This window comes from Dreissena polymorpha, chromosome 3, assembly GCF_020536995.1.
Source record: "Dreissena polymorpha isolate Duluth1 chromosome 3, UMN_Dpol_1.0, whole genome shotgun sequence".
Classification (NCBI taxonomy): Eukaryota; Metazoa; Mollusca; class Bivalvia; order Myida; family Dreissenidae; genus Dreissena; species Dreissena polymorpha.
In genome coordinates, this window is record NC_068357.1 from 104,980,935 (window position 1) to 105,000,100 (window position 19,166).

Below are 19,166 nucleotides of genomic sequence, written 5' to 3' on the forward strand. Positions count from 1 at the left end.
TATTTTAGGACTTTATATCGACAAACATCTGCAATGGAAAGTACACATTGATAACACATGCTCTAAAATAAGCAGTAAAATATCTCTGCTAAAAAAGATATCAAATTTTCTCACTTTTGATATGAAGAAATTATTTCATAATTCATATATTCTAACTAATTTCGATTATGGTTGTACGATCATCGCTTATAAAACCAATTTAACAAAAGTGAATGTTTTACAAAAACGAGCAGGGAAAGTCATTCTACAAAAGCCAAAAAGAACACCATCCAAAGATTTGTTTTTACAGCTTAATTGGCTTTCGTTTAATAATAGATATAAATACCACACGGCATTCTTAATATATAAATGTGTCATCAGTCAGACTCCAGAATATTTAAATAATATTATAACTTTTCTCAAAATCTCAACTATAACTCAAGATCTGCCACCCATAACGGTATTGTTAATACCAAAGCAAATACAGGTAATAAGAAACGAGCTTTTTCATACCATAGCATGAATATCTGGAACAGTATACCAATTGGAATTAGAATGGCATGCTCTAGCTCTGCTTTTAAAAGGCAATATAAAGCACATTTATTTTCTTATCAATGATATGTCATGTTATTTTCTAATCAATATTATTTGATGTGTGTCTGTCTAAAAGACAAAATGTGTGTTATGTATAGGTGTAAGAAAATATTGTTTGAATGTTTTACTTGTTTAAGACCTATTTTGTGTATGTTATTTTAAGAAGGCCACATTGTAAAAAAGTATTGATTCATCTGCATAATATGTATAATGTGTCATTGTCTTAATGTGTAACCTTCTGTAAATAAAGCTTTTATTATTATTATTGTTATTATTATTATGAAACCTACGCATACTAGAATTATGTATGGAGTATCTGCATCGCGTGTCACGTTTACACATTCGTGTTTTCATTTTCTGTCTGCACATGTTTATTTGATTAAAATCATTATGGTTCATCAACCGTAAGTTCGCACATTTGCTTTTTTAAAGATTTTAACGTATTCAGCGAATCCATCTGTAACAATCTTCCTTATGAAGAAAGCATTAATATTTCTGACATTCAGAAAGATAACATTTATTTTTCCGTATTCATAGCGTTATCTTTGTTATTTATCACTGTTTGCTAAAACAAATGTAGCCTTTATTATTAATACCGCAGAGACTATGAGTATATTAATTTTTGAGGTACATGTATAACCAATGAAACAAAAAGTGCAGCATTGAATATTATATTTTCCTTTGCTTGCAGAGAAGCATGAGTGAACTAAAATTCGTAATTCACCATTCCAAACAGTTAAAAATTGACGCCATGACGTTAACATTCCGGTACATATTTTCCAATTAAATCCTTACATATAAACAACCTGTTTAAGCGCACATAATGAACAAATGTTGGTTTCAGTGGATTTTTTTTTTCAATCCTGAATAAAAGAAAATATTTGTTCAGATCACACGTGAATTCAAATCGAGAATCTACCCGCATCTACTATATACAAGGGATATTTCTGAAAGTATTTTGAGTAACATTTTTTGTTCTAGTGAAGCACACATTAAATGGAGAAATATTAGGATTGCAATTTGCTAAAAGCATATCTATTCAAATAAATTTGCGATAACATTAATTTAAATTTATGTGTGTATTTTGTTATAAACGTTACGCATAGAAATATGCACATCATCGATGATGGTTAATAAATATTTGTATATTAACTTAAATTCACCCAAATTAATTGAAATATAAACTTCCAAATTATTAAAATTATAGAACGATTGAGTTCAGTTGTAATTCTAGCAACGGTCGGGTTAACGTAATGTGTAACTGAATCGGTTTAAGATGTCGATGCGTATAAATCCCAGCCATATGTGATTGCTTATTAACGGATCCAATCCCATTAACAACGCAAACCAGATCGTTTTTGTTGAGAACAACCATACTATGAAAACACATCGGTTTTTATCGTCGTTCATAATTTCCATCTATTCAACGCCTAAAGTTGCCATCCTTTGTCCGATTCGTGCTGTCGATTCGCGCAGTTGTAATATCAGTAACACGTGGTTTTAATAACCGCAATTAACATATAATATTAAACAATATTTTTGAAATCGCACAGCGATAGAGAATTAACGTTATTTCTTGCCTGACGTATATTCTAAGCGGTGAACCTGTAAATTTTAAAACCGTTTCCGCTTATTGAAACCTCTGGATAGATTTTTTTAAGCAACCTGTTTTATGCTTCATTTCTTTACATGTACGTCACCGCCTTCTTGGGGGCCATTTAGAAACATATTTGACAAATACGTAATTGTGTATTATATACACACTGATCAAATGTGTTCGTTCCAGACAAAGCTTCCTTACCTAAAGATGTCCACAACCTAGAATGCCTAACTGAAGGTGTTTCATATACTGTTTTGTGTCATTAAATACATCAAGATTGTATTGAATGTATTATGCTCAGAGAGCATCTTCTCGTCCAAAGTTTGGGCTATTCCCGGTGTGATTTGAATACTGTTAAATTTTGGTTGAAAATGATGAAAAATAACGAATAACCTATATATCACATGTATAATGATCTATGCAATAATGTCAATATGCCTTGTTGGGCAAGTAGAATAAATTCCATTGTTGATCATCTTAGTTATGCAAATATCAGATTGTTTTTCGATCATAACGTTCACTATTACAGTTTATTGAAATCAAAAATTAGATATCAATTTGTACAAGAATGGCATAATAGTATTAATGCAATGCCAAAACTTGATAGTTATTGCAAATATAAAACCAAATTTTGTTTTGAAAAATATTTAGATGTTATTACTTATGACAAGTTACAAAAAAATATTGACAAGTATACGATTATATTCCCATAAATTAGAGATAGAATTAGGAAGATATAATAGATTGTGCAAATTATGTAATCAAAATGCTGTAGAATCAGCATATCATTTCATTTTATGTTGCTCAAAGTATAGACGTATAAGATCAAAATATATTGGAAATTGTTCATGGCCTACTGTTAAAAAATTCATGATATTAATGTCAACAAAAAGTAAAAAATATATGTATAATCTTGTCAAATATATTAAAGAATCTCGCTGTTTAAGACAAAATTCGCTTGAAAACCTAATTGTGCTCTGATCATAATGTAATATTATGCTGTGTTCTTTGTTATATGTCTATGAAATTAGTTCAATAGAAATTGTATTTGTATATATGTATATTATTGTTTTTGCCATAAGTTTTTGTATGCCCCCGAAGGAGGGCATATAGTGATCGGTCCGTCCGTCCGTCCGTCAGTCCGTCCGTCTGTCTGTCTGTCTGTCTGTCTGTCTGTCTGTCTGTCTGTCTGTCTGTCTGTCTGTCTGTCTGTCTGTCTTTCCGTCACACTTTGCATTTATGTTTCGAAAAATGCTCATAACTTCTATGTCCCTTTACATAGCAACTTGATATTTGGCATGCATGTGTATCTCATGGAGCTGCACATTTTGAGTGGTGAAATGTCAAGCCAAGGTCATCCTTCAAGATCAAAGGTAAAAAAACATGTATCAAAGCGGCGCAGTAGGGGGCATTGTGTTTCTGACAAACACATCTCTTGTTTGTATTTGTAAATGGCCAAAGGCAAATATTTTGCCGATTGCTAATAAACTGAAACTGAAACTGAAACATTAAACAATCCAGTTGATACCCTTCTGAAAGACCATGCTTTCAAACCGACAACAGTTTAAGGTTTATTCGATATACACAATCAGAGACAGGTATGGTTAAGTCGCGCATTTCTCAAAGTCCAGACGCTATTAGCAAGGAAAACAACCTAACATGGATAGGTAATAAAAAATCCCCATACATGTGTTTATTTTTTTTATGATTGTTTATTTATCGTTCATGATTATTTTTGCCAAGCCTAAGAAACCAGCCTTTTGCCAATTTCCAATTCGTTGAAGTACTTAAACGTGGAAATAAACACCACCAGTCAAACAAAATATTCTGAAGGTCTATAAACGATTGCATTAATTTGAGAAAGTGATTTTACATACTTTGTTAATACTAGGCCGTTAATTTTCTTCGTTTTAAAACTTTCTTTTCACAATTATACTTGAACTGTAGAATTTTATTTAAAATAAATGGGTTTTCCGAAACAACTTAAGTCGTATATTGCGCATATTAAAACTGGAACCTTGCCACAACGCATTGCAACCGGGAGATTCCCGACACATGGTGGCTGAAGACAGACTGTGTTTACTGTGCAAGGAACCAAAACAATCGCACCAGAGTACCACTTCTAATTTGAATGTTCCTGATGTACAAACATAATTGTGTTTTATAATTCGATCATAACGATACGCCGAGACCTGACTCGTATGGACTTAAGTGACTTTGCTTTATTTGTAAAGAATTGCTACTTAAAACTAGAAATTATACTGTGTTTGACGTCACGACTTTATCATGGTTATTATACAAAATAGTAAATGGCATTTATAAATGCTATATCCTATATCAAATTAGTGATTATTTCATTATATTTAACAGACATAAGACGGATACACTTTGCAATGTATGATTAGTGACTCGTAAGCCATTTGAATCGCTGGGTAGTACTGCAAACATTGATAACATATTTCATTATCCAATATTCTTAATATTTAATTAATTTAGTTTGATTTGAAATTGTGTATCATAATAATTATATGTATGCGATATTTGTCACTTAAATATACTATTAAAGTACTACTATCCAAAATGTATACGATAATGAAGCATCTTACTAAACTAAACTTGGCAAAGTATGAATCATTCAAGAATAAAGTTTAGAAAATTAAAAGCAGTCAATATTGTTTCGTAACTCTTTGAACAAATAATAATGTTCAATAAACAAAAGATCACAACAAAACAATATAAATCAATTAATCGAGATTATGAACAGAACAGAACAGAATATTTATTTTGACTTAAGCATAACAAGCTTATCGTCATATACAAATACATGAACATTTTACAGACATGCGTGCTGGATATAAATAATAATAATGTTCAAATTACATACATCAATTAATAAATCACTTATCACTGGAGAGTGAGAGTGCTCTAATCACAAGTTATAATGTGACATGGAATACAACAACAACAACAACAACAAGGTTACATGTTACATACATGGTTAATAACAACATGTAACGAGCATAGTACACTCAATTGGTAGTATAAGCTATAGTACTTCTTAACAAAGCATGTGATAATAAACAAATTGTTTTCTCTCTTTTTGAAACACGTTATACAATAGATGGCTAACTTTCTAAGTGTCGTTTTCTTATTACTATTTAGGAGTTTAATACATTTGAACATACAAGGTCGCTTGTAATAGAATTCTGGAATATATGTGATTCTTTCTTTTGTATTGCGGACATTTTAGTATGAAATGGTACTCATCTTCGATATCGTTACAGTTACACATGGGGCATATTCTTTCGTTCCTGTCTATATTATTATGTCTGCCCGTTTCAATTAACAATTTATGGGATGAGAGGCGCATTTTGGCAATAATCCTTCTTTGTTTTTTTGTTGTTTTCGATTAGATCTAAATACGGTGACATTTCGAATGTAGGTTTTAATTCTATATACATATATAAAGATGTTGACGAATCAATGTTAGTCCTCCATTCAGCTACATACTGATCTCGCAATATTAATTTTAATAATGGGATGAATTTGTCGATGTTTATAGATTCAGGGAATAACCATGCATCTCCAAATCCTGAATGGTTAAGTATATCGCGAACTTTTGATGACCAATTCACTGTATTATTTCGTTTTACAATTTATTATCTTTGCATATTTATAAGAGTGTGTAGAATACAGTTATTTTGCTTTGTTTTATATAATTTTAGAAAATATTTAACAATTCTTAAATAACGTCTAATGATCAAAGGAAAACGACCAACTTCCGCATACAATCACAAGGAAATAGTTGACATCTTACATTTAATAATCTTTTACGAAATTTTCTGTGAACACGTTCAATATTATTGGCAGTTATAAACCCCCATACTTCACAATTATCATTCAAAATTGACACAACATATGAATCGAATAACTTGAACATGATGTTTATTGGGACTTCCCCATCTCTTATGTTATAGAGACCAATCTATTCATTGCTCTTGTCGCTTTACCATACAAGGTATTTGTGGCTGGTATGTATGATCCGCCACTAGATAAGACGATACCTAAATAATTAAAGTTAATATTTCAATTTCATTGCCTTTGAATGACCATTTATCATTTTTGTTCATGACACCACCCTTTCGAAAAACCATTATCTTTGTTTTATCAATATTGACAGTTAAGTTCAACTTATTACAATATATTTCTAGGTTGTATAAAGATTCCTGTAAGCCTTCTTTGGTTTCGGAGAAGATAACTGCATCGTCCGCAAATAGGAGTAGATAAACCGATAATTGATCAAGTGTTATACCAGCGTTTAATCCGTTTTGTAGACTGAATTCTATATCATTCACGAAAAGTGAGAACATGATCGGCGATGTTATTTCACTTGCAATCAGCCAACGTTGCTACTAAATAGGTCAGAAAGGAAACTCATGTATTTAACTTGGAGTTTCACCTCATTGTACATCGAACGAATACTAACCTTTAACTTGCCATCAACTCCTGATCGAATCATTTTGTACCAGAGCTGCCCCCTTATTTATGACGTCATATTATGAATCGCTCGCTTTTCGACCAGTATTTGAGAGTTCCTATGATCAGGTGTTAAATTTGAGGATAATTGCTTGCACGGCTCTGTATTGAATAGTAATGAGTGCACAAGACACATGCATACTAATATATACTTCGTACGACAATAAAGAATTCACAGTTACAGATTCACGATATTTCAAACACAGTACGGCCAATTGCTGAAGTGCAATCCAATTAATTGTAATGCATAACATCGTTAAAGCTTTGTCAAAGAAACAGTAGCGCTAAAAGAACGACACGGAAAGTCAATTTGGGTAAATTGAATTTTACTTTCATTTAATTCTCTAACCTTTTACTGTTCTCGGGCACCATTTATGTAATTGGCCGTGGTCTCCAAAATAACCAGCCAATGCCTATGTCAAAAAAGTCTCTTGCAATCTTGGAGAGGGCCGTTGTGAAGCAACTCAGTAGAGGCATAAGGAATAACTGAGCGATTAATTTATTGTTGTAGAAACGCACGTATGTCTTGAGAAATGCCTACGTGTTACAGTATATCACACATGCATTCCCTTTAAATTTATAAAATTGAGCGACTATTTAAACCGTTGTTTTGCTTCATTGTGTATTAATGTTGTTTTCATAATATTACTGTTTTAGACTCTTTTCTCTATTCATTCCACTGTATATCCGAAATAGTTTAAAAAAATAATGCTGTCATAATTCATAACGCTTTGGCAAAGTTTTAATTTTACATTATTTGATAGATTACCGAAAGTATCTTTATATACTATTTGTAATCCTATTTAAAAGCTTTAGACATCATCAATAGTTAATCGATACACAATAAATGTTTAATTGATTGTTGCGTATTCATAAGGACATCCGAACACCTCGCAGACGTTATTGCAAGCCGACCTCCACCAATGTTCTGAGTTACTCCTGGATCCACGATTGAGGATTGTGAAAAATCAACGCTGCCACCTCTGATGATTTAATATTTATATAGATATATCATAGTTGTTAAGTTCAAATGATATACAGCTTCTAGACATTTTTTGTAATTGTTGCAGCACTGGTTGATGTATATAAACATTAATAAATTAAAGTGATATAAATGTGCACGTATATATATGTTTTGTTTTGCTTTTTTTTCGATATTTGCGTTGTTTCATTTTGTCCACCATATGATCTGACTAAATACGTGTTAAATTTCCAAGCAGCAGGTTTATGGTAAAGCTAACGTCGAATTTATTGGCGTCGCACTGAAGTGCGGCCACTCGTATGTAATACTTTTTTTCCGCTTATGGGAGGAAAAGTTATTTTACGAATCAATGTATATATTTTTGTTGTCAGAATATCTTGCATAGTGGTGATTTTTTGTGTCAATTATTGTAAATCAGTACTGCATTTGTGCCTATTACATTTACTACAATATTTATTGCCAATAATGCAAAGCTAATTTTTTTAATTAATAACTGATCAGAGGGACTGGGCAATAATAAAAGATCACATTGACTGGGCAGATACGCGAACCGGTGAAACTGTCTTGTTTTGTATAAAAACAAAACATAATTAAAACATATTTATTTTGTGTTTTTTGTAACAATAGCGCAGACTTTTGCTGTTCGAGTTTCGGTTAACGCGTATTTTCTTCAATTTTACAAGACGACAGCGATTTCACGGTTTATTGCTTTATTGATAACCGTTACACTACAGTCACGTATTAATATCTTAGTGAGAAGGTGATTTTCCAAGCGATTCCGTAGTGTAGTGGTTACACGCTCGCTTCACATGTGAGAGGCCCAAGGTTCGAGCCCCAGTAGAATCAAATTATTTTATTTGTGTTCTATGTTAACTTTTTGTTTTGATGTAGATATTTTAGTTTAAATAAATATGCTGTTTTATTGTAACATTTTTTGTTTGTTTTTATTATGCCCATGAAATATATGTGTGAGAGGGTGGGGGGTTCGTAAACACATTTAAACTTTTACAGTGTTTTCATATCAATGAGTACTCAACCCCTATCGTAAATGAGCAACGTAAGAATAAGTTCAGAATCATCTCCCTTTGAAGTTGAGAAAAATATGAAATTACGCTTACAAGATGAAGCAGATTTTTTAAAACCTACACAGTTCTGTTCCATTAATGAAAACTGCACACGGATGCCAGTAAAAAGAAAACCAATGTAAATAAAATGAACTATGAAATATTTGGGGGTTACAACACAAAATCATTGATAATGGTTATTTGGGGCTATAACACAACATCATAGATAATGGTTATTTGGGGGTTACAACACAAGATCATAAATAATGGTTATACCAGTATATTTTTCTATTTTGTTTAAAATAATCGGCCAATATATTAATATTTACAGTAGAAAAAAATCGTTCCATGTAACTTCATTGAGTGCCTTTTACACTGAAATTCCCGACGCTCTTTGATGCTTTGCATCAATAGTTATCTTGTGTGAGAATGTATTGATCAAGCGATGACCTTTACCATGTGCCAGTTTCGGGTACTGAAACCATCCTCGAGTATTTTGACATCACGTGATGTCAGCACGTGCTGAACGTGTTTCATTCGTTAGCCGGCTCCCATATCTGCATGCATATTTCAACAATCAAGATGAACTGAGCTAAGTGAGTGATAATCGAAAAAACGCACTTCTTTAAACGAGGTTAGGTGTAAAGCTTAATGATAATTGACGTTTTTTCATATGCCTTTAGTATGCTGTATTATGTTTTTATTCGTAACTTCATCGAATCAAGATGTGTACCTGTCAAACTATGCAAACCTGCACCATGTATAAAAAGGTGTGTGTTCGAGTAGTTCCATGATGTCAATAGGTGTATGTAATTAATAAACTTTTTTCTCTGAACCGGTTCAACAGAAAAAGGTTGCTGACAAATATCATAAATGTTTTAAAACATGACATCACAAATATTTGCATTATATTAAATATGCCTCATTTGATTACGATAGGCACGTTTATATTACATTTGTTGCTTTTGTTTTTTTCCGGAAAATATTGTGTATATTATTATACAATATACTATCTTAAGATAATTCAAACGTGTAAGGCTTGATTATCCCTTCAAGATATGAAAGGAGCAGATTGATTTGTATATTTAGCCCAACCAACAGGGGCGGGTTGAGAGGAATGCACTTCGTCTGTCCACAAGTCAGTCAGATTGTCCGTAGCACTTTCCTGTCCGGTCCATATCTCCGTTCCGTGACAAACACTTCTCGCCATACACGTCTTTGAAGTAACGTTGATATGAATGTGGCCAATACGTCTAATAATGTATGAAGATGACCACATTCCAAAAGCATGCGTATGTTTGCTTATCGGGAAATCTTTGGAACTGTATGAATAATAGTTCATAATTCTGTTTTAAATATCCGCATATTAATGGTCAATGTGCAGTCTTCTTTAAAATATATATATAAACAGTATTTATTTCACAATATTTACCCATTTATGCCTAGCGTCTAGAAAAAAGGCCTTGGCAAACAGCCTAGACCCAGATGAGACGACGCATGATGCGGCGTCTCATCAGGGTCTGCGCTGTTTGCTCAAAGGAATATACTAGACATCCCTACTTTTGGAAATAAATTGATCCAATTTAGAAGGATGGGAGAGTCCACTAGGCATAAAGAGGTTAAGGCTACAAAATGCGTACCATGTGTATGTTATGCAAAATAAGGCGGCATCGGCTTTAAGACACATTGTTTATTTAGATACATAGTCGTATGGGGCCTATACAGAGCATTGTTAGGAAATAAACTACCAGTACAGTTCAACTGATTATATAAATTATGTATGAATATTTTATGATAAATTGCATGTCGGAATCGAAACCGGCTACGGTCAAGAGAAAGAACAATTCTGTGTGTGTATTTTTTAGACTGTATGCTACTTACTTGGAATCGAAACCGGCAAGAGAAAAAAAAAACAATTTTGCGTTTGCGTGTGTGCGTGCGTGGATGAGGATCTTACGCACCTAAGTCTGCATGTGTGTTGACCTGATGTGCGTCCCACCGGTTCTACAGTATTAACTTACTAGACTCACGAAATTTTGGACGACTGTTGACTTAAAGCTGAACTATTTTAAATATAGCTTCAATTTCCAGATATTTAGTTGCTACTCAAAGATTTCAAAATTTTGAATGGTATTGGTTACAATAAAACATTTTTTTGGTAATAAAAGGTAGTCTATTCTATAGGAAATAAACATTAATTATTACTTTGAAAAATTATTCCAATTAATATCATCTTGAAAACAAGTGCTCCGTAAAAACTAAACCATTACAAAACTCAGTACAAATATTGATAGATTAACTAGGATATAAGACAATAAAGAACTAGGATATTAAACAAATAAGTACATGATATTTTAAGTCAGCTATAAGCATATTTATTTATCATTTTGTAAAATACACGAGTAAATGAATTAACAAATATCAGCGGGAAATCTAAATTCGACAAAGTGTATAGTATATGTAATACATTTGTATATACCTTTTTATATCAACCAATAAGCTGTCGTCACCGTCTGAGTTGAAACTATCATATCCAACATTTTGGAGTTAATGTCGAACTTCACCAACACAAGTATAAAGTCGCTTATCTAATTCTGTTAAAAATAACATTCTGATTTATTTTTTCTGCACATGTTCCGAAAAAGATTAGGTTTACAGCTAATGTCGCACAGCGTAATTAAATGACGTGAATGCTCGCGCTTTGTTGCGGACAACTGGCAGTGTGTGTTAACTTAACCTGAATGTTGCAAACAGAGAATGTTATATGTATATAATTAAAATAAAATATAAGAGCAATTGTGTACGCTATTGTGATATATGTACTCTTATGAAGCTGACATACTCTGATAGGCCGTTTTGTCGGCTCGTCCAATGCGGCGTGTCAGTTACGTACTCGTCCAAAATATCCCCGTATCGTACACATTACTGTAAAATAACCAAATAGTATTCTGTTACATGACGAAACGTCTGTCGACAAACAACCAGATTAGCAATCTACAACAACATTTATCATGAACAGTAATTAAACTCAGACTGATCGTGATTGAGTTCCAAATAACGTGAAACAGTCTGCAAGAAATCTCCATCAGTTATGTCATATATTACATGATCATATCTTACTCTTTCTGACCTGATTGCTACTCCATTGTGTTTGACTCTCAAAAAGCATGTCGTAGTTCGATGGGTACACGCTGTAGCCCTCGTTCCTTCTCTTCATTCGCCGGTTTCTAGTTCGGCGTTTGTAGTTTTCGCTTAATGGATCCTTCTTACGTTTCCGTTGCTTCTCCTTGCGCCGCTGTTTCCGTTCTTTGCGCTTTTCTTTCCGCAGCCATTTTTGTTCCAGTTTATCGAGCTTCTCTTCACCGGTATTCTGATCTAACTTGTGTATTATCTGCTTTCCCGGCTTGCTTTCACCCTTGTCTTTACCACGTCTAGCGTCCGAGACGTCATCAGCCGTGCATACACCGTCATGCTTATATTTGATACGTCGTTCGCTATTGCAGTTGGCAACTTTCAAATGACACTTTGACTGGTATGTGACACCGTCAGTTCCACATATGTCCGCTGTTCCTTCTTTGTTGCGGTTGTTGCGTCTCGTTCGCTTGCGCCGGCAAATTAACTCGCTCGGGCAGGTGCAGATGGGCAGCCCTTGCTGGTTGACGACGCACAACTTGAATTTGGGACATTGCCGCCTTTCGCACACATCAACTGAAACAAGATATAAGTGTAGCAATTGAGAAACCTTGACAAGTTTAAGACATGTTGTTGTTCTTCTTCTAAATGTTGATCATCACTTTATCACAGAGGCACTCATCTACGTTTCATTTCGCGCATTCACGTTCAATCGTTCAGGTACCTACTTCCTACATATCAAGTAAACATCTCCCATATCGCCATCTGTCCCATATCAGTTTCATTGCATAACTCATATGGGTTACTGAAAGTAGCCAAGCTTGTTTATCTGAGTGTCTTTCTTATTGGACTAACATAATGCCATATTTAAACATTGATATGCATGTGCTACAAGGGGCAGTGTAGGAGGACTGTCGTTTTTACCCTTGGCATGCTGGGAAATTTGTCGTCTGCTAAAATGTCGTCTGCTGAATTTCTAAAATTAGCATTTTTTTCGATTTTTTCAAAGAATACTATTATAATAGCAAACAGTTTGGATCCTGATGAGACGCCACATTTTGTGGCGTCTCATCTGGATCCAAACTGTTTGCAAAGGCCTTCAAAATTCGGTTCCAGCACTGAAAGAGTTAAGAACTTTGGATCCTCCGATTACATCAGGTTGTGTACGAACTTGGTTCAGAACCAACACACATTTCATATTTATTACTACGGATAACTTGAATCATCAGCTATTAATTTAACTAAAATATTTCAGTTTTCTTATTGATAATACTAATAACAAGTATAGTTGTTTGATGCAACACAATGCCTGCATTCATATTATATAACTGATACATTGAAAGCCCCAAAAAAACATTATCAAAAACATTTATTTGATTTTGGAAAACGTGACTACGATGACGCCTCTTGCCTCCATAACAGAAGCTAATAAAGCGCCACTTAAAAGCGTTATATGTGTTCTTTGTTGAATTAGAGAACGTCACACGAATCATCCCAGCTCAATATGCCCCATGTCAAAATAATTAACGATAGAAGATTCTCAATTATCTTTCAAATTGAACTAATCTGCGACACAGGTTGCGACATTCCTCCCGAGGCAGTCGCGCTGCCCGGCGATTTACCCTCGTCATTGGCGAACTACAATACATTCCTTCTCTCCTCATTACTTAAACACACAGGCGATTGATGCGTTTCTCATATTCTCGTAGAACAGAAAAATTAATTGCACAACAGAAATTTAAAATTGAATTCGCCAATACCTATCTAATCTGATTGCACCATGACAGAGCCTACACGGCGAGTGTCAATTTTAATAACAGCTTTCGGGCGTTTTGTTGTCTCACGTACTCCGACATCTTCACTTCCAATAATCCCCACTTCAGACTTTATTTGAAACGGTGTTTAAAGGCGCTAAGCTTTTGAAGATTTTAGGATAAAAGGTGTTTAGCACTTTAAAGGTAACTCGAGTTTAAAGTGCCTATTATATAAATCACTGACTTTCTCGCTCAGTATTATGTTTCAGTTTGTGAATACACAATGCTTTAAATTGTGGACAAAACAGTATTTTAACACGTATATAATCTAGCTAAAAGCTGTCATTTACTAGATAGTTAGCACTTGCAGGTAATAGACCATGGGTCAATTTATACGTTGCCACACCCTAATAAACTTTGTACGCACATGACTCCATCTTCAGCCATTTTTGGGGGCTTTCAGTGTTTTATTTCTATGTTATTATTTAATGGCGTCATTATTACAGTCACCGTGACCATGTTTCATTCACGATTACATTAATTATTAATTATTTAAGTTAGGAATACACCTTAGAGTGTGTATGATGACAACAAATTTGTTGTTAATCATTTTAAAATATTTTTGATGGAAATAATATGCGTTCATACCAGTCTACATTAATTTTGTTCAAGAGTGACGTTACACCGAAATAAACCCATGATTATAAAACGTTTTCACAAGTGTGTAGGCATTTCAATTTAACTTTTCAGTTTTGTGTTTTTAATGGGAAGACGAATCTTGCACGAACAATAACTCCAACAATTCTCAAATTTGAAGCCAACATCAATATAACCCACCAAATTGTGTTTTGTGGATATTTCTGTTTAAATTGTTAGAATTTATTATAACAGTTTTCTTGAGTTTCCATGCATGTAATTATTCATTCCGTATCAATATTATTTAAATAAATGAAACAAGAAGGAACATTTACTAACTCTGTTGGTGTACTATAATCTTCAACTGAATGAAGCTCTGCAGTTTTGATAATAAACCTAGTGAAGAATAAACGTGTGTTCAGTTAATTGATTATCACAAATAATATATACCAAGTAGTCCGAGGGAAGCAATTCCGTAAAAACATTTATGATGTTGTATTTATGTACTAAACTAAATATATTCGAAATACCCGTTTATGTATTTTACAATCATAAACTAGTTAATGAAAATGGGCTTGACATCTCGCATCTACATTTTAACCCTTTATTGATATAAATTACTCAATGGTAGTAAATAATTTAATAGACTGGTCATAGTGAACAGTTTATTACAAAACATCATAATGACAGTGCGCACAGACACCTTTAAACATCATAATGACAGTGGACGCATATACCTTTAAACATCATTATGACAGTGGACGCATATACCTTTACAAATCATAATGGCAGTGCACACATATACCTTTAAACATCATTAAAACAGTGCACACGTAAAACTTGAAACATCACAGTGACAGTAAAAACGTACACCTTTAACCCACGACAATGGCCCGATGATGTATACAAATATATTCTAATCCCTTTGTTTAGGGTTGCTTGCGTTACTAATTAGCTTTACTAAATTAGTTTCATTGTCATCTTCGTGTGATTAAGACTTCAATATAAAATCATAACCCGGAATGGTTTGTATTTCCTTGTATGTATATAAAGCGCTTCGAACTGTGCAAATAAATATTGTAATGTATGAGAATTCAAACACATGACATATAATACAATAATACGTACACCAATCATCATTATGCATAGTTGTATATGTACATTAAACCATATATTGACAGTACATATAAAATACGATGGTAATGACTATGCTTCTATACCGTAAGATGATAAATAAAGAACATGTGCTAATATTGTACTGTTTTGAAATACGGATTTCACCGGTGGATAAACCGTTTTGTGTTGAAAGAAAATTAAATTTTCTTACTAACCATCATAATAAAATGACTGGTCAAAATCATAAAGAACTATTGCGACTATTCGGAAGGCGTTGGTATACTTTTTTTAATTAAATAGTAATGTAAATATACGTTCAAATTGGTATACATATAGTTGTACCAACTCTATGCTTTATTACCTAACGAAGGTGCCGCTGTTGTCGGCGGACTAGCTGTCGGCATTTCCGGTGGAGACGACTTGTACGGCTGCACGTGCGGCTGGAAGAGGTCCGAGGAGCAGCGCTGGCAGCATCCGCACTGGTCCTTCACGACGATGCCTGCACAAAACGTCAGAAGGGGACACGACTTTACGTCACACGCGCGGCACTTAGGCGGCACCAGGTAGTCGGCGTCGAACTGGTATCCACCGGCCGACAAACCCGAACACCCGAGGTACAGACTTAGAAGAAATAGTCCAATATGTTCCATGCTTCACATTTGCGTGAGACTCCTTTTAAAACGTATAACAGCTTAGATTAAAATTGCCAAAGGAGGCATTAATCACCAATATAATTGTGTGTTAAATTATTTGAATTGTACGTACAAAAAACACGTAAATAAACAGATTCCTTTACATTGATAGCTAAAATAGACGATTTCGATACATGTACCGCAAATATAAATTGAACGCTATTTCATTCAGCACTTAGTATTTAAATATTCAGCGACAAGGTAAGTACACATTAAAACCAATCTAAATCACTTACATCCCTGTCAGCAAAAGAGGACCGCACTATCAAACAAGCTCTTTAAACACTGTGTGTCTAGTCTCACGACGATATTATTTGCAATTATTTCTTTACACCTAAAAATGTGATATCTTTTGTTGAACAAGCTTTGGAGGTATGTGTCACTGGTTTGGGAGATTTCAGTTTTATAACAATATTCGAAAAAATCGCACTTGACTTGTCATAAAACATATTGTGCAGTTTTTTTCCCTTTTAACCATTATAGTTGAGATATGTATCCATAAAAAACAGAATCGAACACACACAAATGTCTAGGTGAACATGAAATAATAAAAAACAGTTTCGTTCAAGTTTAATAGTTTTTATCCACCTCACTGCACAAGCAATTCGGTTACACCGGCACACTAGTTTCCTCTTACAGCTGAATGTTCACCACAAAACCACCGCGCTGTCTGCTGCCGAAGTTGACTTCACAGGCTTTTATAATGCCTCGTTTCGCTCTATGCGCGCTGGAATGAGCAACTCCTATTCCTATCTAATGGTACTATCATAGTCCTTTCAGCGGTTATTGAAACTTCTGTCAACCTATTAGGTTAAAAACAAATATTAAATAATACAGTAGAATAAGTGTAACCAAAATTGAAACTTTAGCCGTAAACAGTGTATATTGGAATAAACCAATGTATTTCCGATAATACCGTCAAACTATGTTAATACCAGTTTATGAAAATAGATGGCTATATCAACACGCGTTCATACACTTTGATTGATTTAAGAATTCACACATTTTTGCGAGTATTTTGAGTAGACACATTTTCGTGTGTTTCGAAAATCATGAAAATTATCTGATTTAAAAAAAATGTTTAAGGTGTAAACATTTTTAACGTATGACATTAACTTGATAAAAAATGCAGATACGGAAAAAGCAAACATTAGACATGGCACAAAGATTTGATATACATTATTAAAATAATTAGTATATTCCTTTAAAAAAATGCTCAACCTGTTTTATTGTTCATCAAAGATAAACCGAATCGTTTATTTAATTATTAAAGTTTACATTTCCATTTTTAAGAGATTAAAAAAACGTGCTTATTTCGTTTAACGATCAGAATAAGAAGTCTACCAACTAATTTTACAAGCAGGTCACCAACTGTCCAAATACATCACCAAATTACAAACCAGAGAATTGACCACTAAGTACACCTAACGAGACAACCACATTGCTTCGGAACGAACCAACAAGGACGTCTACTATGGTGCAAGGTACCAAACCAAGAATAAAGATAACTTTTGAAGCGCCAGTTTTTGCTTTGCCAGCATTGCAACTGAATTTCACGCAAGCGCTTTTAATAAAGGTTCAGATGGTTACCAACTGTTTAACAAAAAAATGAACTACTGAAATACAAGGAAACTCAATGTATTTATAGCAACTAACGTAACCTGCAATCAACTGAAAAAACGGTATGAAACCTACTTACCAGTCAACATAAGTGACTTACCAGGTTATCACAACGACAAGGGGCTAACCAAACAACCAGCTAACTCATCACATTATCAACAGACAAACCAGCAACTAGTAATCAAATGAAGAAACTGACAAGATTACAAAAAGAAGAAAAGCACGTTGACCAATAAACAACAGACACACATTTAGAAAGAAGTTAATTAAAGGGATCACTAAGGAAATAATTGAATCGAGACTATTGCATAACCAACTATTCTCATTCACCAAATACAAGAGTTGAATAGTGATGGGCACTTAAGATTGTATGAGTCATGTATAACTTCCAATAATTTAAAACGTCGTTTACATAGTCAACATAACACACTAAGTTTAATAAATAATAGTTCATCAATTGTTGTGATTAATTAATACTTGATATTTACAATGTAAATTTGGGCCGAATAAGTAGTGATATACATATCTGGAATGTATGGCTACGTGAGTCAGCTGTTGATTACAAAAAACGCTTACAATAGTCGTTGTTCATCGTTCATAAACATTATCTAAATCTAATATATAGCCAACGGCCTTAATATTTACCTTTTTAAATGAAATACAAGATGAATTCCACTCAATAAATCCGTTCATTAAGCGTTCATGTTCCATTAACATGATCAGGATTATTCTGTATTGGCATGTTGATGTCCAATCTTTTCTTTAGCAGGGAAAGCACCCATTTAAAACATCATTCCTGTTCATTTGATGATATTGGTTATTCGGTTATCAACGGAGACACGGCATCCAATAAAAAGATCATTGTTTTCTTTTTCTTTTGCTAAAAATGAATATATAATTTCAAGAGCGGTGATAATAATAATTTGTATCCAAATATTTTATTCATATAATTGTATTCTCGAGATGGTTACACTTAGTTCTTATTTGGCTTAGATGCATAGTTATTCGAGCTGTCTTGGGGCTTTAACAATTTGAAAGTGAAATTACGATTTGCATTCAAATGATTGTGTAAATTGTAAACGAAGGTCGATCTAATCTTTTTATTTACATCGGGGCATTGTACCCAGCATTCGGTTAGTTATTTTCGTTTCTACTAAGTTGACGACTGGTATTTGAAATGTTTGTTCAGTTGCCTTTGTCTGATACAACCCGTAAGGGTGAATACAAATTGATGTACCGGACCTTTAGCAGTTAAACTGCTTACTAATCGCTAATGCATGAACCAAAGTAATTCCAACACATGAACGTAAAGACCTAGGGGAGGAGTAGCCATCTCCTAACAATTACAAGTTTAACAATAGCCACAGATGCCGACTACATTTGTATTCTCTTTGTTCTTTATAACTACTTTATGCGTTAACATTTCACAGAATTGTTTCGCTTATTCGTTTACTACCGACA

At 33.7% G+C, this 19,166-nt stretch overlaps 1 protein-coding gene across 4 annotated transcripts in view; it reads right to left on the reverse strand.

Annotated features, from left to right (window-relative positions):
- Positions 1-11,105: 11,105 nt before the first annotated feature.
- Positions 11,106-19,166, reverse strand: part of LOC127870825 (uncharacterized) — an 86,181-nt gene continuing 78,120 nt past the window's right edge. The window contains exons 1-4 of one of the 4 annotated variants that reach the window (XM_052413359.1): positions 16,322-16,960; positions 15,755-16,065; positions 11,886-12,463; positions 11,106-11,680 (exon numbers count right to left, since the gene is read on the reverse strand). In XM_052413359.1, the coding sequence (XP_052269319.1) occupies positions 11,678-11,680; positions 11,886-12,463; positions 15,755-16,043 (870 nt within the window). In that variant the 5' untranslated portion in view covers positions 16,044-16,065; positions 16,322-16,960 and the 3' untranslated portion in view covers positions 11,106-11,677. Of the gene's footprint in view, positions 12,464-15,754; positions 16,066-16,321; positions 16,961-19,166 lie in introns of those variants that run through there. The other 3 variants (XM_052413355.1, XM_052413356.1, XM_052413357.1) reach the window with 3 other exon arrangements.